The 27,123-nt window shown below is 35.1% G+C and overlaps 2 protein-coding genes across 7 annotated transcripts in view; one reads left to right on the plus strand and one right to left on the minus strand.

Annotated features, from left to right (window-relative positions):
• The window catches only part of Anks1b (ankyrin repeat and sterile alpha motif domain containing 1B), a 1,114,759-nt gene that overhangs the window by 323,593 nt on the left and 764,043 nt on the right, over positions 1-27,123 (plus strand). The gene's annotated exons all lie outside the window — the stretch shown is intronic.
• On the minus strand, positions 3,701-4,324 carry Garin6 (golgi associated RAB2 interactor family member 6). Its single transcript, XM_027929839.1, has one exon. The coding sequence runs from the start codon at positions 4,322-4,324 to the stop codon at positions 3,701-3,703; it is 624 nt and encodes a 207-aa protein (XP_027785640.1).

Raw genomic sequence — 27,123 nt, forward strand, 5'->3', positions numbered from 1 at the left:
TTCATCTTTTACATTTTGGCTTTACCTCTGAAATCTCATTTATTACTATTTTCCTAGAATATAAGTAACATGATTCACTGTTGATATTACTTTGTGTTATTACATTAAAACTATTAGGTGACATAATTGCTTGCTTTTTAAAATTTGTAGTTTACAACCACTATGTCACATTTAAAAAGTATCCTCATTAGGATTTTGTTACTATAGTAAATCTCCAAATTTACTTGAGATGTAGTATTTTTTTTAAAAACTGGACTTAATCTAACAAACCAGAAGTAGTAGTATTCTTTTACTAATGTTCTTTTCACTTTAAATTTTTAAGACTTTGTTTATGTGTATCTGTGAATATTGTTGTCTATGGGCTTACTTTTAGCCTATCTATGACATGTATATATGTATATATTTTAATTATAAAAATATATCAAAGAATTTTATAGTTTTGTGATTGAAATACACACACCTATATGCAACTTGTATCATCTTCAAACTCGGTTTTTTTGTTTATTAGCATTTTCTGGGTATCTGATCCATTCATTTATGTTTTTCTTTTATTTATCCTGAATAAAAGAAATGTTTTTCTTTTATTTATCCTGAACTTATTTAAAGACTCTAATACTATTTCATTAAAAGAGGTAAAAGGATATGTTGTTTCAGAATTTTAAGGAAACTTTGTGACATAATAAGATCTGGTGGGAATAGCCATTAGGATTTATAATCAGAAACAAAATGAGACAATATTTGCTATAGGAAATATGAAATTTAAAGATATTGAGTCAGAAAAATAGTATTGAAGAGTTTGAAAAGAGGGCTGGGGTTGTGGCTCAGTGGTAGAGTGCTCACCTAGCATGTGAGAGGCGCTGGGTTCAATCCTTAGCACCACATAAATAAATAAAATATTTTAAAAAAAAGAATTAGAAAAGAAATTCAAAATGGCCTTTGCCATTACAGTGATTGTCCAGGCATTATAATGTGGTTAATAGTTTTTGAATACAAAGATATTTGGTCCCTACCTAAAAACAGCTTGCAGTATAGTTGCTTTTGAAATATTGTAGGGAATCATCAGCATCAAATGAAATGTATTGAAATCAAAGTACATACCACATGAAACAATTTTTATTAAAAGATATGAAAGTTTTTTTTAAAAGTTTTAAATTTAAAATTATTTGCCCCAAATAATTTATTTTATGATTAGATATAATTTCTCAATAATATAACCTTGGAATTTGCAAAACTAAAACATACAGCCTATAAAATGTTTTCATATTTGATAGCCACTTTTTTTTCACATCAAGCATTTTTGGAGGTCAATACAAATCATTGAGCTTTATGCACTGTTTATTTAGGGCTCAAAGAAAAAACATTTCTTTATAGTCCACTACAGGAAGCTTCAAGATTGGTGCCATTAATATGGTGCTGTGTAAATTTTGATGTACCCAAATTTCAAGAATTGGGAAAATTATATTTTATATTAATTAATTTAATAGATTCCAGAGAACTTGTATTAAATATCTTTTGTATTCAAAGCATAGTGAACATGAGTATTATGAAAATAATACAATCTTAATTGGGGTCCACATTACCTATACATCTGTTCCTAGATGTATCAGTTTTAGAATCATAATGTTTACTTGAAAAATTAGAATATTGATCTACTTTCCAGTTTTTGTCTAGATTTCGAATTGATCTTATATTCAAGTTTGATTTTTTTGTTTCACCTCCCAGAATACTAAACATAGAATGAACAGGCTAAAAGATGGGCACTTTAGAGTTTATGCTTGTGAATATATTTTATGGCATTTTATCCTTTCATTGAGACTAGACTGAAATTGCTACAAGTGATTCCTTTCAAATTCATGAAAATTTAGATTCTGAATACCTTTGGGGAATAAAAATTCTTAGAAAATATTAAGACTTACTGTACATAGAAGTTTTATAAAATAATTTCAAAGCAGTTAAATAAGATTTAAGTTGGACAAAAAATTAGAAGTGAAATAAATGAAACCCTTTTTAGAAAATATTATTAAACTCAAATTTGTTTCACAACATTCCTGACCATGATAATTGCTACTCTTTACACAGTACCTACTATGTACTACATATTTTCCATGTATTTGTGCCTACTGTGAACTGGATATTTCCCTTGTATTATTTCTAATTTACCAGCCTAAACATTTAAAGGAGGACACATAATATACTCAATCACAGTTAATGAGTGCCGATGCTACGGTTCACACCTGGACTTAAAAAACCTGTACTATCAGGCTGCTTTCCTGGATTCATTTACATTTTCTTGCTTCTTATTGATTGCTTTGTTAATGGTTAAAAACTGCATTTTTAAAATTTTAGGATTCTCTTTGGCTATAAGGGAAGATCGTATTTTTGAGAGAAACCATCAACATTTTCTTTTTGTCTTCTATTCATTTAATAATAGATATCAAGTTAAGGTGCAGTTAAAGACAGCTGAGAACTTGCTCTTAAATTGCCATTAGTTTTATTGCTACTCTTCTTGTTTTATAGAGCAGAGAATTTGAGTTGATGGATTATATTATGATGAATGATACTGCTTTCTTCCACAGTCTTAGATGATGCCCACCTCTGTATCCTGTATAGAGCAGATCTTTAAGGTTCTTTACTAAAGAGAGTAATCCTGCTGGTTGGAGAATCCCCCTGGCTTCCATCCTGTTCACTCATGCAGCCTTCACTCTGCAAGGGTGAGATGAGATACTGAACTTTTCCTGATGTTTCAACAGGCTTGTCAGAAATTTCTACTCCTACTATCACCATTCTCATACTGCCCTCTGGGGAGAGGCCAGCACCTCTTGCTGATGAACTTGGAGTTACCCTTTAAGGACAAGAATGTACTTGCAGCTTGAACTGTCACAATATTTAGACATGCTGGAAAGCACTCACTTTGCCATGTAGGCTGTGCTTCCTCCTGAACCTGAAATCTTCTCTTTCCAGTGCAGTTTCTGCCTTGAGCCTGCAGTCTTGGTATCAGCCACATTCACAACACCTATGGTGCTTATTCTCAACACTACTCCTGATGCTACCCTTGTCCCTTTATCAGGTTCTGTGACTGCAGGAGTGTGTGAACTTTTGAATGTAGTATATGTTGGACACATGTTGGAGCCATTCCTCACTAGAATAACCAAAATAGGTGAGATCAAATATTTCAGGGTTCATGTGAAGATTCCTGATGCTAACTTGCTCTTTATCCCCTCCAGAGAACTTCATGACTTGTGCCTAGGGGGAGAAAAAATAAGTAAAGAAAGTGACACCAGCAAGGTCACCTGTCTCTTCCTGTAACTAAACAAGAAGAAATTGTTGCACATATGACATGTTTGTATAAGTGATAGCAGCAGGGAGACATTATGTCCCACAATATATCAACTTATCTAGGTTGGAGTAGGATGTTTTCAATAACAGATTAGATGGTCAGGATGCTGTGGGATGCATTGAAACTCTGGATATGAAATTAAAGAGTTGCTGACAACTAAGGGATCTCTAAAATTCAGTTACGGGGAATAATTTGGAGAAGCACTAGGAACCTCCCTAGTGTGCCCTAGCTTCCAAATGAAGGATCATCTGGCCTTGAGCTCTTCCAAAAGGGGTGCATTTCCCAGTTGAATCTCATTTATAAGAGCTGTACAGGACCTTTAGTTGCTTTCCCCAGAGTGTCCTGGCCCATCTTTTGGTTTCTTTAAAGACTTAGCTCTGGGCTCTTGTCCTCTTCCTCAAACACAGGTATGTCTGATTTATCCCCAGTTGGAATGACTTGAATACGGCTGTAAGCCTCCACTGGTGGTTTCAGGATGTAAACAAGATATTCCCAGTGAGCAAAAAGATCTCTTGTATCTGAAGGACACAGCTGCAGGTAAAAAGCACGGCCAGTAGCAAGCCTCAGGTGGAGCTGTTTTTTGTGGCTGTTATGGATGGTTATCTTTACAAACTTCAAGGGAAGCAGCCTGGTTAGTTCTAAGGTCTGTGTAGGCTTTTTAGCTCTTTCTTGAGTGGCAAGGCCACAAGGGGCATAGCCTTTACAGATAGCAGCTGGCTGGGCCAGCAGCATGACATCAGGTAGTGTGAGGCAAGGGCTGGTGCGAACAACACCCATAGTCACCATCCGGGCATGGTTGTGCACATCAATCAATTCTCCTCTTTTACTGATCTGGATAAAGTCACTCTCAAACATTGGTGCATACCTGAATATATCATACTCCCCTTTGTACAATTGTTGCTGCAGTTTCCCCATGGAGGTATTAAACATCCCCATTGCGGGACTGTTTTGGGCTGTGTAATATGGTAACATAATCTGGTCCTTCATGGCTATTTTATCAAGCAAGTTTCTAACGACTGTTCCACACATTCAACAACACACTTACACAGCGTCCTGTTTCACTGGCCTCTCTGGCTGATGGGCAAGCAGTTGTCTTTGCAGGTTTTTTTGTCCCTGAGCCACTGAGGACCCCCTGAGACGTTGATCAGTGACTGTTACAGAGATACTCAGGCCCCTCAGTCCAGATGGTGCCTGTCTTAGTGCATGAACATGTGGCCACACACTGATGTTGGGCCCTTGTGAATGTCAGGGCATTCAGATTTGGGTGCTTACTTGGAAGGGACCTCTTTAATTCCATAACTTCAACTACCAGTTGTAATCTTCTTCAGAGAAGTGTCTCCTCTGCCTAAACTAACCCTGTGGGACCACTTTTACCCTCCTGCCCATTGTGACCTGTCCTCATCACACACAGCTTTGTCTCTGTCACTCAGTGGCCCCTCCCTCAGGGCAGGGACATGTTGTCTCCACTCCACCTTACTTACTCACCCTGCCAGCTTGCCATAATTCAGTGGACCATCCCCTCTCACCAAGAGACCTGTGTAGGGGTCTTAATATACATTGGCAAATTGCTTTCAAAAAACAAGTGTAGCAAAATTTCTGTTATGTATAAGAGTTTAAAATATACTCTAGGGTTGGGACTGTAGCTCAGTGGTAGAGTGCTTTTGCATGAGGCCCTGGGTTTGATCCCCAGCACTGAAAAAAACAAACAAAAAACAAAAAAAACCCAGTAAATAAACAAATACAACAAAATATATATACTCTACATACTCTTTTTCTAGCACTTCTAATTGTAGATATTTAGTTTAAACACAATTGTACAAGTTGGTAGACAGGTTAGTACAGGATGGATGAATATACACAAAATATATAAAGATTCATATCTTAAATTAGGGGATTGGTTAAATAAATTATGGAGCATTCTGTCAAAGACTATTCTGGACCATAAAAATTATTATGTAGTTCCCTGTTTATTGACCTAAAAAGATATTCCTAACATTTTTTTCTTAAAGGAAAAAGCAAACAAACAATATTTCAAACTATTAACATAAATGTGATTCAATTTATATAAAATCATTTGCATGTGTATTTAGATATAGAATTACATTCAATGAAGTGTTTATCAATTGAATAATATAATTATGATTCTTTATGCTTTTTTAAAAAATATTTTTTTTCAGTTGTTGATATACCTTTATTTTATTCATTTATTTATATGTAGTGCTGAGAATAGACTCCAGTGCCTCACACATGTGAGGCCAGTGCTCTACCACTGAGCCACAACTCCAGGCCTATGCCTTCTGTTTTTATTAGAAAATTATCATTTCTATTACCAAGAAAAAATAAAGCTGAACAATAATAATAATAATGTCAAGATACTATTTAAATAACAGCAGCTCTGGGAATTGTATAATTCAACATATAATCTTATTATGTTGCTGAATTTATCCTTCCTAAAAATTTTAGAAGAACCCGTGTTTCAAATGTGGAAATGATAAATGTTAGTTCAGTAAGTTGGGTAATCAGTGGGGACAGTCTAAACTATTTTATTGATATTATAAGTTAAATTATTCAAACGGTATTCAGTTAATAATGAACATGGCTATTGTATACAGAATAATCTCCCCTACCCCCAGGATGTCCATCCACATTCTAACCTTTACAGCCTGTGAATATATTACTTACATGGGTAAGGGAACTTGTAGATGTGATTAAGTTAGGCTTCTTGAGATGGGGTAATTATCTGTATTACTTATAATATTATATATAGTTTGGATCTAAAATATCCCCCCAAAGTCCAGTTGTTAAAGAGTTGGTCCCCAGTCTGTGACAATCTTGGAAGGCAGTGAAACATATAAGAGGAGTCTAGCTGGATGAAGTTAGGTCATTGGAGGTGTGCCCTTGAAGGGGATATTGGGACCCTGACCTATTCCTCTCTCTCCTTTTGCTTCCTGGCTGCCATGAAATGAGAAACTTTCTTCACTATACATTCCTGCCATTACATGCTACCTTACTAGAGTTTCAAAGGCAATGGGGCCAAGTGACCATGTACTGAAACCTCTGAAACTGTAGGCCAAAATAAACGTTTCTTCATTATTAGTTGATTCATTCAAGTATTTTTTTTATAGATAGAAATCTTACTAACATACTATGCTAGTTCTACCATTATATTTTAGGAATAAATAATTTTTATTCTGGTTTCATAGATGCATACATGAAGAATTTTGCCTTGAAGTAGATTATACCCCGAGTTTCATCCATAACAGATTTTTATGAGAAGACTTGGAATTTTTGAGCTGATGAGATTTTGAATTTAAGTTGATATTGTGTGATGGTTTGAGACTTACAGGAATGCTGAGATATGAGTTAAATATATTTTACATGTAGATGTTGGTGAATATTTAGGATTCAGAGGATGCATTGTGATAAATAAGATAATGCTCCTCCATATCCATATCCTTATTCTAATCCCCAGAACCTATGACTGTATTGCCTAATATGGCAAAAGGGACCTTTCATATATAATTAAGGATTGTGAGATGGGATGATTATTCTGAATTACTCAGGTGGGCCAAGTATAATCACAAGAGTTCTTATAATAGGGAAGGTAATATGATGAGAAAAGCAGAGAGAGATCTGAGCATGTGACACTAGTAGCTCCAAAGATGAAGAAAGGGCCTATGAGCCAAGGAATGCTGGGGGTCTCTTGATAATGGAAAAGGCAGGAAACAATTTTTTTCCCCCTGAGTGTCCAGAAGTAACCAGCTTTGCTGATACCTTAACTTTAAGGTATATAACATTCCTTTTAGGCTTCTGACACCAATAACTGTCAGAAAAAAAATTATGTTGTTTTAAGCTACTAAGTTTGTGGCAATTTGTGGCAGTGACTATAGGAAAATAATATAATGACTATGGAAATTAGATCAGAAGACATTTCATCTATTATCTACTTATTCAGGGAACAGATGCCTGCTATCTATATTTGGGCAGAAGGCAGGAAATACAGGTACAGAGAAACACATTTTAACTTTCCTACCAAGCATTTATATAATCCAGGTTTTTATGATTTTATACAGTCATTTTTATAACTTTTAAAATAACAATTAAAATTTTGCCATTATAAAGTCCACATGTTGCACCATTTTAGGAAAGTATTGGTATAATTATATTAACAATTATGAAAACAATACTAACGTTAAAAAATGAAACTAGCATTTATTGAGTGCCTACCAAAAGCCAGGTATTTTATTCAGCTTTCTTGTCACTGTGACCCAAAGACCTGACAAGAACAACTTAGAAGAAGGAGAGTTTATTTTTGCTCATGGTTTCAGAGTTCTCAGTCCATGGTTGGGCTGACTCCATAGCTCTGGGCCCAAAGTGAGGCAGAGCATGATGGCATAAAGATGTGGCATAGGAAAGTAGCCCAGGATATGCCAACCAGTAAACAAAGAGAGAGCTCTGCTCACTAGGAATAAAATATAAATCCAAAAGGCATAACCCAGTGATCTGCTTCCTCCAGCCACACCCTACCTTCTCACAGTTACTTCCCAGTTAATCCATATCAGAGGATGAATCCACTGATGAGGTTGTGGCTCTTATATTCTAATCATTTCACATCTGAATGTTTTTGCATTGTCTCATGCATGAACTTTTGGGGGCCACCATGCATTTGAACCATAACACCAAAACTACTTTACATTCCTTATCTTATATTTCACAATAATCCTATGACAAATTTTCACTTTAACGTTTGAAAATTGAATTTCAAGTGGTTAAAGAACAAGCTCAAGTTTGTATAGCTATTGTATTTGGTCCAAAACCCACATGAATACTTTATATGAAATTAAAAAGGTCTTAAACAGTGCACATTTTTTCAAGCAGAAAGAAACCTGTATATGATTTTCTATTCAGTAGTTTTCACTGTAACATTTCAATATTAAAAAGAGGATATCAAAAATTGTTGATGTCATTCTTGTGTTGAGTATACTCAATTGATTCATCATTTTACATTGTGCTTCCAGAGTGAGTAGATTTCTCAATATTTTTATTATTTAGAGTCTAGATTTTAAAAATTGATGGTTTGATAAGATTCATAATTTATTTAGAATTCCTCCTGTCTTCCCTATTATTTTATTCATTATCCATTTGCTGCATAACATTATTATTGACTATCTGCTGCATGCAAGGTATACAGTATTAAGAAGTTTGGGCATCCCTCATCCCTCATATTATTTAAAATTTTTGCTAGGTACTGTATGTAAGTAATACTATTTATTACCTATATAATCTTGAGCAAGAAACTCAGCTTCTCCTTCCTCCTTTTTAAAATGTGGAGGATAGTTCTTATTTATCCACTGGATTGTATGATAGTATTACAATAAAAATACTAGTTTCTGTATAAATTTCTTACTATACAAATGCTAATTGGTCTTTTTTGTTTTGTCTGTGGCCTCTAGAGACATCACCTTCTAAATGTGTAGAATTGTCAGGTTGAAGAAGAATATAAACCAACCTTATATAAGTGCTTTGAAAGTTGTCTAATATTAATTTGTATGTTTTTTGAAAATCTGGCAGTATATACGGTACTCTACAAGTTAATAGTGATTAGTTCTAAAGCTTAGGATTTATGAGAGACCTCACTTTCCTTTGTCATATACTTATAACTGGTTTGAATTGTTTTCAGCAAGCAGATCTAATTTTTCATAAATATTTTATATTTTGTGAAAAAACGTTATGACTTGTAAAAGTCACACTGATTAATTATGGCATCATGAGTTTTCATAGAATAGTTTGAAAATTATTTCCACTGGAAAGTCTACATTTTGCATCATATGAGAAATTTATTCATATAAAACATTAATGATGATGATAATAATAATGTTAATATCCACTCATACATCCATTAATTCATTGAATCCATCTGTCTACCCAACCATCCATTTATTTATTTATTCAGTTTTTCATTCTTGTCTGTATCATTTAAATATTTTTGATTCAATTGTCTATAATCATCTAAATTGTTCTTTTGGGAGGATTAGGTAGGGACAGCTAGAAGACACTGTAGGATATGTTGTTAGTGCAACTGTTGTTATTACTATGTTAACTACTATTTTTCCATTAAAGGGCAACAATTAATATTTCTTCAAAATATCATTTCTCTGATTATTAGTGATTATTTTTCCCCTGCTGATTTTTCAAAGCATTTGTATCTTTCTCTTGCAAATTGCATGTTTTTTCTTCTATTTATTTAAGTTTTTAAATAATTATAAAGGTATTTTAAAAAATAAACTCTTATTGTTTGTGGATTCCATAACTGAAAAATTTCCTACTTCCTGAAGTTTATTTGTAACTTTAAAATCAATACTCATGGGCTTTTCATGGTTGTTTTTGGATGTGCATAGAACAATGAAAAATTTGAATCACCTCATGTGACAGTTTACTAGTTTCAGCTCTCAGACTGTAAATGATGTCCTTTTTCACAGTCTAGTTACTGCCACTTTTGGGGGGTATTTTTATGCTGTTTCTTGGAAATTTCTATGTGTAAAGGTTCCTACAGTAATGCTGAATCATTATCTATTGTTTATAGAAGGATAAGAAACACTACTGATTTGCCTTTGGAGAAACTCTTTGTGTCATATAAACTTCATTCAGACATGAGAGAGAGTGCTATTGACTGTGAGTTCAATGTTAATGAATCAACAAGCTATATTAAATAAGTTGTTTTAAACAAAACACGTAATACACCATTTCGTATTGATCAGTCAATGAAAATGTGACCAGATGTTCTCATGAATCTAAACCTTCCTTTCTCGTGGGGACAGTGATTTAGTACTCCTTAAAGCTTTTTAGTAAAAAGCTACTGTGAAAGCAAGAAACAACTGTATTTCTAGATACCAAAAGTTTGCCTGTTAAAAACAGACGACAACTTTTCAAAAGCTTTTTTCTCCCACAGTATTTCTTGCCCTATAATTTTGTGTTTTATTTTTTGAGGTGCAAAAGTTTTAATTTTTATGAAGCTACATCTATGTATTTATGTTAAGCTTCTAGGTCTTTGTATCTTGCTTAGGCTAACTTTGACTAACACACAATTATAAAAATATGCTATCATATTTTCTTCATGCATGTAGACATATTTTTAGATCCATAATTTATTGATGGTTATTCCTCCTTCCCAAAGTAATGGTCCCATTGTCCCAGTACTATTTATCAAATAATTCTCCTTTTTTTATTTGGCTTTAAGTGATATATTTGCATGTATTTCCTTATTGAACTTTAAAAAAATTAGCAAAACATATATAACATAGAATTTTTTATAATAACCATTTTAAGTGTACAGTTTAATAGTGATACCTATATTCACATTGTTTTATCCACCTCCAGAACTTTCTCATCTTTCAAAACTGAAACTCTGTGCCCAGTAAACAACTCTCCATTTATTCCTCCTGCCAGCCTTTGGAAACCACCATTCTACTTCTTGTTTCTATTAATTTGTCTACTCCAGTTTCCTCAAATAATCATGCAACATTTGTCTTTTTGTTACTGGCTCATTTTATTTAGCTGATATTTTCAAGTTTCATATATGGTGTACAGCATTATTTTGGTATGTATATACCCTATTTTGCTTATCCCCTCATCTATTGATAGACATTTAGGTTGCTGTCACCTTTTGTTGTAGAAAAAATGCTTAATATGGATATATGTCATGGTTTAGATAATAGGTGTCCCCAAAAAGTTCATGTGAGAGACAATGCAAGAAGGTTTAGAAGTGAATTGATTGGGTTATGAGAGCCTTAACTCAATCAGTGAAGTAATCTCCTGATAGGAATTAATTGAGTGGTAACTGTAGCTGTAGGTGGAGGAAGTGGGTCCCTGGGGGCATGCCCTTGAGGTTTACATTTTGTTCTTGCTGAGCTGAGCTCCTTTTCTGCTTCCTGAAATCCTGTTCCCAGCTGCTTTCCTCTACCACACTCTTTTACCATGATGTTCTGCCTTGTCCCTGAGGAATGGAGTTGGCTGTCTATGGATGGAGACCTCTAAAACCATGAGCCCCCCAATAAACTTTTATTCCTTAAAATTGTTCTTGTCAGGTCCTTTGGTTACAATGGTGAAAAGCTAACTAAAATAGAAATTGGTATCAGAAGTGGGGTTGTTGTTGTGACTAATGTGACCATATGGCTTAAAAGCTTTTGTAGCCTTTTGGAACTTGTGGGAGGACTTTTGGAAAGGTAAGTGATGTAAGCTGGAAAAGCTTTATATTGTTGTAAGTGGAGCCTAATAGATGATTTGAGTGGGCATTTAGAAGACCAGAATGCCAATAAGACTGTAGACAGCAAGGTTGGGTCATGAGGTTTCAGAGGAGACGTAGTACTCTATAGGAAATTGCACTAGAGGTCATTTATGTTATGTTCTGGCTAAGAAGTTGTCTGCATGTTAAACTTTCTGTGAGACTGAATTAAAAGGTACTGGACTCTTTAATCTGGCAGAAGAAAAAATTTTAGGCAGTCTAGTATGCAGGCAGTGACATGGATATTGATGGTGGCTTTTAGCCAAATTTATTGTCATAACCAGGAACAGAAAGCAAAGCATAAAACTATGAAAAACTGAGGTTTCACCAGAAAATTGTGAGTAAAACTGGAGCTAAGGAATGTGTGATTGTTAAAGACATTACAACCACTAAAGAAATAACTAAAGATATTGCCTGGAGACAATAAGAAAGATGGCTGGAGGGTAATCTCAAGAATTGCCAAGACCATCCCAGGCTCAGGGGTGTAAAAGTAAAAATTCTTTTGAGAAGAGACCAGTGAGATACTCTGCTTACACAAGGTGACCTGGAAAGTTGTTTTACCATGCTCAGCCACCAAGGCATTCAGAGGATGCTTCAACCATGATCCCTAAGGCTTGGCTACTGCTGGAGATGGTGGCAGACCTTGGTGTTCACCATTATTTTTGACTCTGTAGGAATGCAGAATGCTGGAGTTAGGGAGTCATGTCATGGGGGCTTCCACCCAGATTTCAAAGGAAGGCTTGTGAGGCCAGGCACAGAGCAGTAGGGTTGGAGTCCCTGCAGGTAGCCCATGATAAGGTGATGTGTGGAGATTGGAGGAGGAAGCCAAAGCTGCAGTAGAGACCCACAAGATTAAGAAATTCCAGTACCAGGGAATGTCTGCCAAAGAAAGTTGTAGGAATTGAGCAGAGACAAGCCAACAGAGAAGCTATGTGGTTCTCACACAAGCCCTTTAGTGACAATCTCACCATATTATATGCTTCAGATGCTGGACAGGGAACTATAGGACTTGTTTACCCAGCTGGGTTTTGGTCTTGCTTTCATCCCATCCCTTCTTTCTGTGCTCTTATTTCTTCTTTGTGGAATGGAAATGTTTACTGTGTGACTTTATACATTAGACACAGAAAACTTGCTTTTTTTGTTTGTTTGTTTTAATAGGAGCTCTCACTTAGAGTTTACCTTGAGTCTCAGTGTGTTACCGTTGTTTACTGGTGACAGTCCTTGCTTCACAATGTTGAAGTATAACACCAGAGAAGCACGCTGAGGCAAGGTTAGAATGGAAAGTAGAGGCTTTATTAAAGGACAGCAGAAAAGACTTCTCCTGGAGGAAGAAGGGGACCCAAGAGATGGAATCCCTGGAAGGGTGAATATATTCCCCTTTTTATAACTATGGTCTTCATCTGGTTCCCCCCCCCATTCCTGTCCTTTGTTCTGTTATCTTTCAATGATGGAATGTAGGTGGGAAAGCCTGAAGGGTGGGGCACAGGTGGGCCAAAGAAGTAATCTGGGCAGGAAGGACTTTTGGATCAGCATCTTCAAGTTTGCTGGGAGCTGTTTCATTAATATTTCTTTGGGATGGGCTCTGGGCCTTGGGGACATCAACATTCCAAGAATTCTGCTTTTTCCGGACTTCATTCTCAACATGGCCTCCATTTTGGATTTTACTCGATATTAGACCCAATTTACCTAACTACACTGACTGCCTATCTTTAAATCTGGCTTCAAGTGGAGACATTGCCAAGGAACTGTTGAGACTTGGAACTCTTGGAAATGCACCAAATGTGTTTTGCATTTGTAATATCAGATTCGTGGGACCCCAGTAGACCTCCAGGAGCTGAATCCGATGCAATGACATCAGAGTCTTTATTGCAAGCTCGAGCCTGGACTCACAACCATTTCTGATGCAGTGGTCCTGACGAGTGAGTCCTGGCCTTTAGTTCAGTGAGGATTTATAGGTTTGTTTTTTTTTGGATACTCTGTGCATCACAACATCACACAGCAAATCATTTCACACTACGGGGAAAATCAAACAACAACTCTTAACATTGAGTAGCACATTCGTTGGTGGGAACAAGTTGGTAAGGGTGATTAGTTAGTTCAAGTGGTGGATACTTTTGAACTGATTAGTTTAGGCCAGGAGGGGTTGCAAGAGTGTATATACTAAAATTCAGGGTTGCCTAATCATGTTATTAATCACCAAAACTACTGGGAGGATCACCTGGTATTTCAGGTATCTTCCCTGCCTCACTCTGATTGGTTGTTGCTATGGTCTGAAATTAGGCCTCAAGCATTCTTTGGTTTTTAGCTTTGTGCCTAGGGTTTTCCAAGGACAAGGGTGGGTTTTCCAAGGACATGGGTCATCCCCCACCCTTTGGACAGGCCCTGCTCTGAAATAGAGGCATTTTCAAAAATGGAGTCACATCAGTTTCTCACATTGTGATATTGTTACCATCTGGGGGTGCTGCATTCATTGTCTTCATTCAACAAAGAAATGAAGAACAGGACACAGAGATAGCAAGGAAGAAGTAGGTGAAAGAGATACAGAAATAGATTTCTCAGAAGAGAAGGAGCCCCAGAGCTGAGAATCTGATAGGGCATTTTGGCCTATTCTCTTTATGGTCTCTGGAATTTCCACCTTTCCTTATTTCCTCTCCTGTCCACACACTCCTCATGATTATTGATTGGTATACCCCTGTTCATGCATCTGTTCTAGTTTTTCTATTGGCTCCCTTGCTTAGGAGCATGAGTACCAAGTGTCTGTCTGATTGGGTCCCCAGCTAGTGTCCTAGAGCACGTTCACCAACCAGGAAGTTGACCTTAACAAAAGATCTTCTTTATGCTTCTTTGTTCTGGCCCTGCTCCCTGTGGTAACTGTAGGCAGGTAGGGTGTGGCTGGAGGAAGTGGGTCCCTGGAGGCATGCCTCTGAGGTTTACATTTTGTCTTTGTTGAGCAGATCTCTCTCTCTCTCTCTCTCTCCCCCCCCCCCTTCTTGGGGGCCAAGTCCAGATCTGCTTTCCTCCACCACACTCTTTTACCATGATATTCTGTCTCACCTTGGGCCCTGAGGAATGAAGTCAGCCACCTATGGACTAAGACCTCTAAAACTGTGAGCCCTCAAATAAACTTTTCCTACTTAAAATTGTTCTTGTCAGATCCCTTGGTCACAGTGTCAAGAAAGTTGACTAAAACAGTCTGTAAATATCTTTGAGACCCTACATTTAGTTCTTTTGGATATAGAACCAGAACTGAAATTGCTGGATCATATAGTAATTCGTTTTTAATTTTTGAGTAACTGCTGTACTGTTTTTATATTTGCATCATTTCAGTTTCTACCAACTGTGCATAAGGGTTTTAATACTCTGCATCCTTGTCAATACTTATTTTGTGTTTTTTCTTTTTGATTGTAGCCACCCTAATGGGTATGAAATAATATCTCATAATGGTTTTGATTTGCATTTCCCTGATGGTTGTGATAATGATGGTAAATATCTTTTATATGCTTGTTGGCCATTTGAATATCTTCTTTGAATAACTGTCTATTGAAGTCTTTTGACCATTGTACATTGGATTGTTTTTTGTTGAGTTGTAGGGATTAGTATATTCTGGATATTAACCCCTCATGAGATACATGATTTGCAGATATTTTCTCAGATTTGTAGTTTGCCTTTTCACTCTATTGATGTTGTCCTTTGATACACAGATGTTTCAATTGTCATGTTATCCAATTTATCTCTATACACTTGTTACCTGTGCTTTTGATGTCTTATGCAAGAAATCATAGCCAAATCCAGTGTCATGAAGCTTTTCACCCTATGTTTTCTTCTAAGAGTTTTATAGATTTAGGTCTTACCTACTGAGATTTTAATGGAACAATGCCAAAGGTAGAGATTAATTAGGAGAAAGCAGGCATTTTCATAATATTAAATATTCACATTTAGGGATATATTATAAATTTCTATTTTCAAGTCTTTTTAGATTTATGATTTTTAAACATAAATTTGCCTATATAAGTTAAGGTTTTTTTTTTCTGGCCATTTCGTAGTATTTGTTTTTATCATGAATTTCCCATTGTGTTTTATAACTAGGTATTGCGGGTAGATTTGAAAGCTGTTGACTTTGGTATACTTACCCTATACCCTGTCATATGAATTGCATTATAGTTTATAAAAATGCTTGAGTTGATTTTCTAGTTAGGCAAATATCAAAACAAATAATGATAATCATTTCTTTGACTTTTCAATATTTATAACCATTTGACGTTTTTCATTAAATGTGTTGGAATAATCATTTCAGTGTTGGATAGTGATAGTGTGTAGACTAAGTACTCTTGAAACTGGCATCTACATATGTGTTCAAGTTTTGTCTCTAATATTACTGTTTTCTTTGATGTAGGATTTTGGTTTGGGGAAATAGATTTTATAATCTAATATTATAATCTTATATTTGGTGTATATTACATGTTTCCTATCTTCCTTCTTCCCTCCCTCCCATCTCCCTCCCTCCCTCCCTCCCTCCCTTCCTTCCTTCCTTCCTTTCCTTCTTTTCCTTCATTTTTGGAGATTGATCCCAGGGGCACTTTACCACTGAGCTTCATCTCCAGTCCTTTTTTATTTTTTATTTTGATACAGGGCCTCACTCATTTGGTGAAACTGGCCTTGAGCCTGTGATTCTCCTGCCTTAGCCTCCCGAGTTGCTGAAATTACAGGCATGCTCCACCTGGGCAACATAATGAAACCATATCTCAGGAAAATAGAATAGATTATTTTCTAATGGTATTATATCCCAAGTCACTTACTGTAGGCTTTTTCACAGCAAAATGGTTTAAGTTTGTCCTCAATAATAATTGAAAATATAATGCAGTATCACTTATTTTATATTTTGGTTTAATGAGACTAACAACCTACATTAGTTACGTGCCAGTAACTTATCCTTAAAAACCCTTAATAAATCTTTCCTGCATGAATGGTCTGTAGCAGAGGCCAGCAAGCCCTCTCTGTAAAGGTGGTAAATATTTTAGGTTTTGAGTGCCATATGATCTCTATTGCAATTACTCATTTCTGCCATTGTACCCCAATTGCAGTCTTAGAAAATATGAAAACAAATGAGCATGGCTGTGTTCAATAAAACTTTATTTGTAAAACCAGGTAGTAGGCTGAATTTTTTTTATGTAATTTACTATGTCAGATCTACATGGTAAAGAAATTAGAATCCTAGCACTGATAATGAAATCTATTTCCATATAGGTCTATTTGGAAATATTTTCAAGTAAGAAAATGTTTTATCCTGTACAATGATCCCCTTTTCTCTGTATCCTCAGCAATATTTGTTATCTTTCATCATCTTTTCCTTATCACACTTTTTTAAAAAAATTAGTTAATTTATTTATTTTAATTAGGTATATATGACAGCAGAATGCATTTTGATTCATTGTACAAAATTGCAACACAACTTTTCATTTCTCTAGTTGTACGTGATGTAGCGTCATACCATGTGAGCAGTCATATATGTACCTAGGGTAATGATGTCCATCTCATTCCACCATCTTTCCTGCCCCCATTCCCCCTCCCCTCCCTTTCTTCCCCTCTCCTTTGCCCAATCAAAGTTCCTCCATTTTTCCCATGCCCCCCTCCATTATGCATCAGCACTCACTTATCAGAGAGAACATTTGGCCTTTGTTTTTTTGGAATTGGTGTACTTCACTTAGCATGATATTTTCCAACCCATTCATTTACCTGCAAATGCCATGATTTTATCCTCTTTTAATGCTAAGTAATATTCCATTGTGTGTGTATATGTGTGTGTGTGTGTGTGTGTGTGTGTGTATACATATATATATCTCACAGTTTGTTTATCTATCATCTATTGAAGTGCATCTAGGTTGGTTCCACAGTTTAGCTATTGTGAATTGAGCTGCTGTAAACATTGATGTGGCTGCATTACTATAGTATGCTGATTTGGTTGGAATGTAAATTAGCACGTATTGTGGAAAACTGTAGGGAAGTTCCTTAGGGGGAAAAAAAGAGAAACAAAAATAGAATTTCTGTATGATCTAGCATTCCACTCCCAGGTATTTACTCCAAATATTTGAAATCAGTATGTCAAAGAGATGCCTATAGTCCCATGTGCATAGAAGTCCCATTCACGATAGGCAAGTTATATAAATGACCTAAGTGTTCCTCAACTGATGAATAAAGGTGTGCACACACACTGGAATACCATTTATCCTTTAAAAAAAGAAATTCTGTCATTTGTGAAAACTTGGATTAAACTGGACAGCATTGTGTGGAGTGAAGTAAGCTAGGCACAGAGAGAAAGATAACTGCATATTCTTACGTGTGGAATCCAGAACAACTGAACTCAGAAAAGGGAGTAGAATGGTAGTTAACAGAGTGTAGGGAGTGGAAGAATGGGCAGATGATGGTCAGCGGGTACCAGATCTTAAACAGGAGGAGTATTTTTGAAATCTATTGTATTAGCATGTTAAATATAATTAAGAGTATTATACATTTCAGAACTGCTAATAGTAAATTTCAAATCTTCTGACCACAAAAAAATGTTAAGTATTTGAGGTGATGAGCATGTCCCTAACTTGATTTACTTATTCCACATCATATTCATAAACCATAATATTACTTAGTACACCATAAATACATGTAATTGTAAATTATCAATTAATAAAGCAAAAGTTTTTTAATATTTATTTTTTTAGTTGAACACAATACCTTTATTTTGTTTATTTATTTTTATGTGGTGCTGAGGATCAAACCCAGGGCCTCACACGTGCTAGGTGAGCGCTCTACCCCTGAGCCACAACCCTATCCCTAAAGCGAAAGTTTAATTAAAAAAAAAAAAAACATAAAAACAACAACAACAATAACAAAAAGAAAATGTTTTATACAAAAATATGGAAACTTAGGAAAAAAGGAAAATTCAGTGAACCAGGGGGAAAAAAAAAGTCTTTCCACCTGTAACAAGACTCCAGAGTACCAGTTCTAACTCCTTCCCCTAAAAGGATCATTTTACACAGATCTTTTAAGGATTAAACACATTTATTAGAAACTAAAACTAGATTAGGATTGTTGTAGAAGCACTCTGAAGTCTTTAACAATTAATTTCTAAATGAGATTTACACCCTCTGTGGTATAGGTTATAGGTACTTCTTCCAAATGTTAGTGAGCAGTTAGTTGGTACAGAACTATTAATTTTACAGTCTTTTAGAGTCAACTCAAATGCCATTTCTTTCATAGCATCTGATTTAGTCCTCCCTAACCATAAACAATCTTCTTCCTCTTAAATTTCAAGGAGTTTGTTTTTTAAACATCTGTGGCTTTCTCCCTTCAATTGTAGCTATTTATAAATTTATTTTATTCATTCTTTTACATATTAGCTTCTTATATCTGGCAAATGCTTATGATCTTCAGAATATTCTGCTTTGTGTCTTGTGTACAGGCTGTTTGTTCTGAAAAAGAAAGTAGTGTCTATTATCTTTTTATACCCTTTTGATGATAGTATACATAGAAGAGAGAAACAACCATAAAGAGATGAAAGTTATCACCCACCTTATTCTCTTCTTTACTTCTGCTATGTTTAGGTGTCTTGAGAGGATAATTCACACTTCCATGTGACCCTGCAATCCACCAGAGCACAGGCCCCATTCCTGATAAATCTCTTCCCTTGTATTCCTGCTCCTTACCAAACTTCAGCTTCTCCGGATGGTTTTCCATTAATTCTGGCTGTGACAGTCAACCCTTGAGGCCTTATAGGTAGGAGCTTAACCTCTTAGGAAAGCGGGAAAATTGCTTCTGACTGAGTTTAAAGTGAGGAGTTGTGGGTGGTCATGAAGGGAACGGGATTCAGCTTTTGGAGAGAATAGGTAGAGAGGGAAAGGAAAGAACAGGTGTGCAGTAATCAAAGGGATGGAAAAAGAAAAAGATAAAATGAAAAGAAAGAATGTGGCTGCATTTGGAATTCTCAGCCACAAGTGATATATTGATTTTTTAAAACATGTAGTGATGATGGGAATACAAGGAGGGAACAAGCAATGTGTCATTGTCACCTGAATGTGGAGAAGAAATTACAGAATGTTATCTATCTTTGATATGCCATTTTTCATTGCAATAAGTGAACAGCTGGCTACATAATATCCATTGAAAATGTATTATTTTAGGGGTTGATTGCTTTATGATAATTAAGTTTTATAAGTTACTCTTAGATTGTTTTGTACTTAAGCAACATATATTTTTATACATTAAATTTGAGTGTTCATGACCTTGACTATACACTGACCATAACATAGCCAATTCATGGCCTTGGCTATACAACATAGTCGTCTGGAAGTCTGGGCAAGGGAGTCTAACTATAGCCATTTGGGGACTGTCCCAACAACAATGTGTGAACTTTTATATTAAATTTTTTTTTAACTTAACAGATTTCTGGTTAAACATGGTAAATTGAACATGGTAAGATGGGCTCATTTAGTTCTAACTCCTTCCCGAATCTTGTGAAAACAACAGGAAGGCAGGAAGGAAATCATTAACCCAGAGAGCACAACAAGGGGACAAAAGCAGAGAGGGAATCCAAAGGTAAGTGCAGGGAGCTCCAAAGCAGGCAGGCAAAGGAGGAGTCTTTGAATCTTGCCAATGCCTGGAGATTGTAATTTTAGAGCTTCAGAGATTGTAATTTTAGGCCTAGGTGGGGGTCTGGGCCTAAGTCATTCTTTATTTTAAAAAATTTGTTTGAATTAGTTATACATGACAGTAAGTGCACTTTGACACATCATATGTAAATATAGACTCACACTTGTCATATAGTTATATATGCAACTGTTTTTCTCAAGTCACAGAATTCTATGTTGATATAGAAGAAAACATATCATCATATAGTCGGTTTAACAGTTTAATATACAATATAGAAAGAAGTTGAATATTCTTTAATTGGTGCTCATAAAAACCCTAATTTCAGTCATTCTTCTTGGGGTTAAATATGAAGTTGCCTATGTGTGGTAGACAAAAACATAGAGCATACAGTCCACTTTCCACCAGAGGACTTTCTGGGCCTTTCCCATTATGACTCAGCCACCACTAAATGCCCATCCTCTCAGGTCATCTACTGTCTTTACTACCAATGTTACCCTTTTTTTGCTCTCATTGGCCTTAATTCCTTCCTTCTCTTTCTATCTAATGTCTATGATTAGCAAAAGCCCTGTGTTCTGATTCTCTCTTGTGAACATACTCATCATTTCTTGGCTTTCCCTAGAAGTCCACATTTATCTGTGTGTACTAATTCATACCAGCAACATTGTTACCATGAAATTGGTGAGATTGGAAACCAATAATGTTTTATCATAAAGAATCCTAAAATGTGCAGCATGGATTACTATTGTTGTTATCATTCCCTTTTCTCAGTAACCATTACTTTAGCACTGATTTATTTATTATTTTTGAGACAGAGTTTCACTATGTTGCCCAGGCTAGTCTCAAATTCCTGGGCTCAAGGGATCCTCATGCCTCAGCCTCCCAAGTGGCTAGGACTACAAGCATGCCCCACAATGCTCAGCTTACTTACATATTTGTTATTTTCTTACTATATCACATACTGTTTTAAGTAAGGATGCAGTAATTAAAAAAATATTTTCTATATATAATTTGTCACTAGCAGGACTTCCTATTTATTTCTTTATTTTGCAAACAGCAGCAAAGAAATAAACAGGAAGTCCTGCTAGTGACAAATTAGATATAGAAAAGCTTTTGAAGGTGATGCACATGAGGATGCAGACAAGGAATACATGGCAGATTAGATTGTGTTGTCAAGGGAGGCCTCCCTGTGAAGGTGACATTTGGATCAATACCTAGTTACTAAAAAGGAGGCAGCCACAGGAAGGTCTCTGTGTTACATAGGGCAAAGCACAAGTGAAGCCACAGGGCTACCCTAGGGAAAGCATCAGGAATGCTAGGCAAAGTCTTAGGAGTTGAGGTCAAAGAATGTATTGAGCTTTGTTGATATGGGTAAGGAATTTTGACTTTATTCTTATTTAAATTTAAATGAGAAGTCAGTCTTTGGAGGATATTTTAAACAAGACTTGTGATTTAATTTACATTTTAAAATAATCACTTAGTATATGCAGACTTCATCACATTAAATACACACCTGCCTTCATATACACTTGTAAAGACAAATTACCCAAGTGGCAGGAAGGTTTGGTTAGCTGCAGGGCTAGATTCAAACTACCCACTAAATTGGCAGGAAGGTTTGGTTAGCTACAGTGCTAGATTCAGAGACATCTCAATATTTTAGAAAGAAGTGATATTTTGATGGTTGGTTTGTAAGTAATCTACAAAGTATATGTTCAGTTTTTTGGTACTGAAGATATTATATGCTTATTATAAAAAATGGAAAAAGAAGAAAAATTTAAGAAAGAAAAAAAAACCAGTTTTATTGTCCCAAACATCAATGTTGATGCATTTCTTCTTGACTTTTTAAATGTAAAAATGTATGTGTGTGTATTTATCTCTACTTACCTACCTACCTTTCATCATGGTGCATATATACTTCATAGTTCTTTTTTATTTAATAAACATTTTCCATATTTTCCCAAAGTTTTTATAAGTATTATTTTAGTAAGATGACATATCACTAAAAGATGAAAATCATATTCAAAAGGTAGTTTTTTACTGTGGGATGCAAATATAAATAAGAGTTTATCCCTTTCTTTGAAGATCCTTAGGGTTCATTTCATAGTAGATGAAAAGAAAAGTCTTAAACCAAAGCAGCTTTCTTTTTCTTTATATTAGGAATGTTTAATTCAGGACACAAAAGAAATATTTTTATTCTGAATTATGAAAAGCCAGAGAATATTAATATCAGTTTGAGATGGGAAGATAAATAATAAGAAATGGATGGAAAATGACTGAAAAGGATAAACATGGTCAGTGCAGGACATCTTGCAATACAAACAAACTCAGCAGTGTAATCCAATAGGAGAGTTCTTACAAGTATGCAATATGTAAAAGAATATCAACTTCCAAAAAATGGTTGGTACATCTGTATAGGAATAGCTAACTCTGAGTAGAAAAAAAAAGTGGAATCCTCTACTGAGAATACCTTTCTTATTCAGAAAGAGAGAATTAATTTGAAGATTATTCTCATGAGGATAGAAATGGTTAACATTACTTAGGATACAGGCAGTAGTGCTACAGAGAGGTTCTTTCCATTTTGAGGATACTTGAATGAACAGAGGACACATCCTTAAGGCATTTCCCTTGGCTCTGTACTGAGTGATAACATGTCTGAGCTGGATAACCCATTCCTAAAAAGCTCAGCTTTCCTTTCTTTGGCAGCTCACAATGGGTAAGCTGGACCCTGAGGTATCTTTTTCTCTTTTCCATATCTGCTTTTCTACCCATAGCTTCTTCATAAAGACATGGAAGAGAAGTAGAAAGCACCACTTTTAACATTAAGATACTTATTCAATACAGAGAATAATGTCTTAACTTTTCATATGAAACATAGTTGGTTTTAAATAGAGATTTATTGATAGATTCAAGGGTGTACTCATGTACTATACATATATGTAGATGAAAGAGAAAAAAACTTTGCTGTTGAATTTATCCTAAAAATAAAGTTAAATCAGCATGTTGAAAAGAGATAATGCAGAAAAGAATTTAGTATAGTGCTTGGCATTCAGGAAATGCTCAAACATCATAGATTCTGGAGCTGGACTTGTTTTTTTTTTTTACTGTGTGACATTGGACAAGTTACTTTAAATTCTCTGTACCTCAGCTTCAATAGTAGTTATATTTCATGGAATTGTTATGAAAATTAAATGAGAGAAAACATAGAAAGTACATAGAACTGTGCCTGGCACACATGAGTATTAGATGTATTATCCATTATTATATGGTGGTAATTGTAACTCAAGAAATCACGGATCACTTTTGTGTCATAGAATGAAATAAAAGGAAAGCTCTGCCAGATCAGCATATGCCAGAACTCTTTTACCTTCATTCTGGTGTGGATTATTCTTATTTAGGATATGAATTCAGCTCATTCAGCTCTTCATTTCTGTTTTTTTTTTTTTTTTTTTAGTTCATGTGTATTAAGTTCAACACTTAATAAAAGTGGCTGCTGTTCTTCAAATCATATTCTCCCAAATCCAGCTAAATACCATCAGAAATTATTTTAACTGGCAAATTAGCTTTAATCATTTTCTTAAATGAGAGTCATGAATACTAAATTTATAGTATATGCTTGCTACTGAAAAACAATTGGTTTATGTATTCAGGATATTTAAATGAGAACTTCTCATGTGTGAAAATTTAAGTTACTGATGAAAGAAATAATAGTTAAGCTATGAAATGAATTTCTTGTAGGGTTTCTCAGATTGATACCTCACTAATCTTACTTTAAATAATAAATTCCTGGGGCATACATTAGATATGATGCATGACTTAGTCAATCATAGAAATCTTCCTTCTGCATTCATTTTCTCATGTATTGCCTTATAAAGGATTCTGCCTCTAAAGCCTCCATTAAATCTTTATTATTTTTTAAAAATCTCAAACTGAGAATTAGAAATAATTTATTGGAAGTTTAATTATAGAGCAAACATCTGAGATTTTATACGAAATGGAGATGTCTTAAACCTAGTCCCAGGGGAAGGTAGCTAAAACACCTTATGGCCCTGTCTGTCTCACTTATAACCAGAGACCTCAGGTTATTTGCTATGATTTGTTGTATTTAATTTTACAAATAAGAAGATACTTGTAGAAATTTAGGCAGGATGATAGGGAATCTCAGGATGTGTTAAAAATACATATTAGTGTTATATGTGTTTGTGTTTTAGCCTGGATGGGGAACCTTGAGTCACAAAGTAATCATTAGATTAAATGCCTTACATATAAAGAAAGAAGCATGAATGTAAGATTGAATTGGGAAACTTGGATTCTCTTGGCTTTGTAGCTCAGAGTGCCAGGGACAGCTATTTGACTTCTGTCTGTCTGTCTGTCTGTCTGTCTCTGTCTGTCTGTCTGCCTCTCTCTTAATTTTGCTTTGTTTTTTAAATCTATAAACTAAGGATATTATACCAGGTCAACATTGTTTAAATAGTGTTGTGGCTACCCATGCTGATTCCTTGTAGAGATTATGGACATTACTGATGCAAAACTTTCATGGTTAAATATGTTTGTGAATTTGAGAAGATTATTTTCCTGCTGGACATCTTGGAAATGACATTCCTAATACACATCTCCAAGAATGGGGAAAGAGCAAAGATAATTCCCTAAATTCATGTGATTACAGAACCCTTTTTGTAAATCTTTGGGAACTCCTAAATTAGATTATCTCATAGAAACCTCCCAACACCAATTCTGTTACATTTGCTAATATACCTTCCATTAAATTATATAATAAGGACTTACTTATAAATATTCTTAACTTCCTCACAAAATATTCTGTAGGAATAAAATTTTCTGTTTTCCTTCATTGTTGTAAATCTCTACCCAGCTAGCATTTCTGATATAAAAATTTTAATCCTATAAATTAACTGTTAAAGTTAGGATACATCCTAACTATGTCAAGCAAACTATATTTGCAGAATAGCACAACAGCAATTTCTTACTTTTCCTGATTTTCCTTAGTGCATTAATGTAATTGGATACTGTGAAAATTAATCTAAAGGTACAATCTTATTCTGGAAAATAATCTTTTTAAAAATTTTTAGTTATTGTTGAAATTTAAGAAATAGATGGAAGCAAAGATAGCAAGGAAATCTGTTATGAAAATAAAACTATTTGTATGAAAGATGAAAATTTTAATTATAAATATTTAAATAATTGAAAATTTGGTTAGAAATTAGGCTAGAATAAAAGGCTGAAGGGTATTTTCAGAATCTTCTTTTAAGCATTATTATCCACATCCATTGAGAACTACTTGACACTGTACCACAGTAAGATATTGTATGCTAACTGCATCCATAGGGATCATAATCTATTTCGACACATAGAACATATACATAAAAGATATGTTTGTGAGGCAGCATTTGCTGAGTTCCAGATTTTACAACAATTATGGTAGAAATATGAAGAGGAATTGTGACTGTTAGATGACACAGTCCCAGTAAATTTCCATGAATTAAGTAGACCCAAGCTGAAGACTGAACTTTGAAAACAGAAGAAAGGGAAGCCATGTCAGGTAGGAGTGATGTGAGAGTGCAGACAGGAATCCCTATTGTCTTATAGAGGATAATACATAACTCGGTTACACTGGAACAAAAGGTTTTGTACTTGAAAACTAAAAATAAGGCTGGAGATGGAGGTAGGGAGCAGAATTTGGAGGAACAGAGTTCTTTTCGATTTTCTCAAGTTTTAGTTTAGATAAAGGAAATCTGCTTAGAAGCAATTTTTGACCCAGTTAAGTTTTGAAGTCCCTCCTGGGCTAACTGTGTGTCTTGGGAGGAGTGATTGATGTCTCCTGGGGCTAATGGCTGAGGCATTGTTTCTCAGAGCTGGATTCTTTGGCCCAGAACACACATTTATGAATAGTGATTTGATGACCACAGAAGCACCTGCTTGTCAAACCCTCAGGATCTGCAGTCTTCCTGTAGCTGTTTTGCTCTCTGCCTCTGCCTGGTGCTACCTTTTCAACAACATTTATTAAGTATACCTGATTCTCTCCTAAAGATGATAATCTCTTCTCTTAGCAGCATGAAAATATTGCAGTTATGTGATGTGATTTTTCAGGAGAAATGATTTATAGCTTGGGCAGTCATAAGGTGAAAGTTTAAAGGACTATTGGGCTAGGGTAATTTTTAATTATCACTTCCCTAGAGGATTCATATAAGTAATAATTTTTCCTTTTCAAAGCCTTTTTGGATTGGCAGTTCTCATCAGCATTTATGAGGTCCTAAGCACTGGGACCCTAAATATATATATAATTAGACATAAATAGAATGTTGAACACTCTGGTGGTTTTTTTTTTTTTTGGGGGGGGGTTTGCATTGACACTTTTCTAAGTGGTGCAGGCAGTGCCTAAAGAAATTTAACTAATTAGATACCTTCTAGATGGCTAAAACTCATCAATGATGAGGTCGAAGTATTTATAATAGTGTAAAAATTCAGGATGAATTTCCTTGGAACACATTGGTACCAACAAAGTAGTTTCTACTAATATTCAGTTGTTTGATCATTTCAACCATACTTATAGCAGTGATTCTTAAATCTAAATCTGTTTCTAAATCTAGATGTACATATCTATTTTTCCAAACTCTTCTCTTGTACTAGATGTTTACATATCCAGTCTTCCATGATGATCTTGTTCTAAGCCGGCAGTAAGTACTGAAACCAAGTGTATCCTTCCATTCTGCATCTCCTGTGATATTTCATATCCATAGTTACCATCTCTTTTATCCACTGATTTGCTCAAACTAGAAATTTATGTGTTATCCTAAATTCTCCCTTGAGCTTTACTCTGTATCTAATCAATAATATCCATACTGTCATAACTATTCTT

This window comes from Marmota flaviventris, chromosome 3 (genome assembly GCF_047511675.1).
Source record: "Marmota flaviventris isolate mMarFla1 chromosome 3, mMarFla1.hap1, whole genome shotgun sequence".
NCBI classification, from domain to species: Eukaryota; Metazoa; Chordata; class Mammalia; order Rodentia; family Sciuridae; genus Marmota; species Marmota flaviventris.

What these genes read in the sequence shown, in the direction of transcription:
- Garin6 (XM_027929839.1), bottom strand. Translation starts at nt 4,324, where the DNA reads ATGAAGGACCAGATTATGTTACCATATTACACAGCCCAAAACAGTCCC.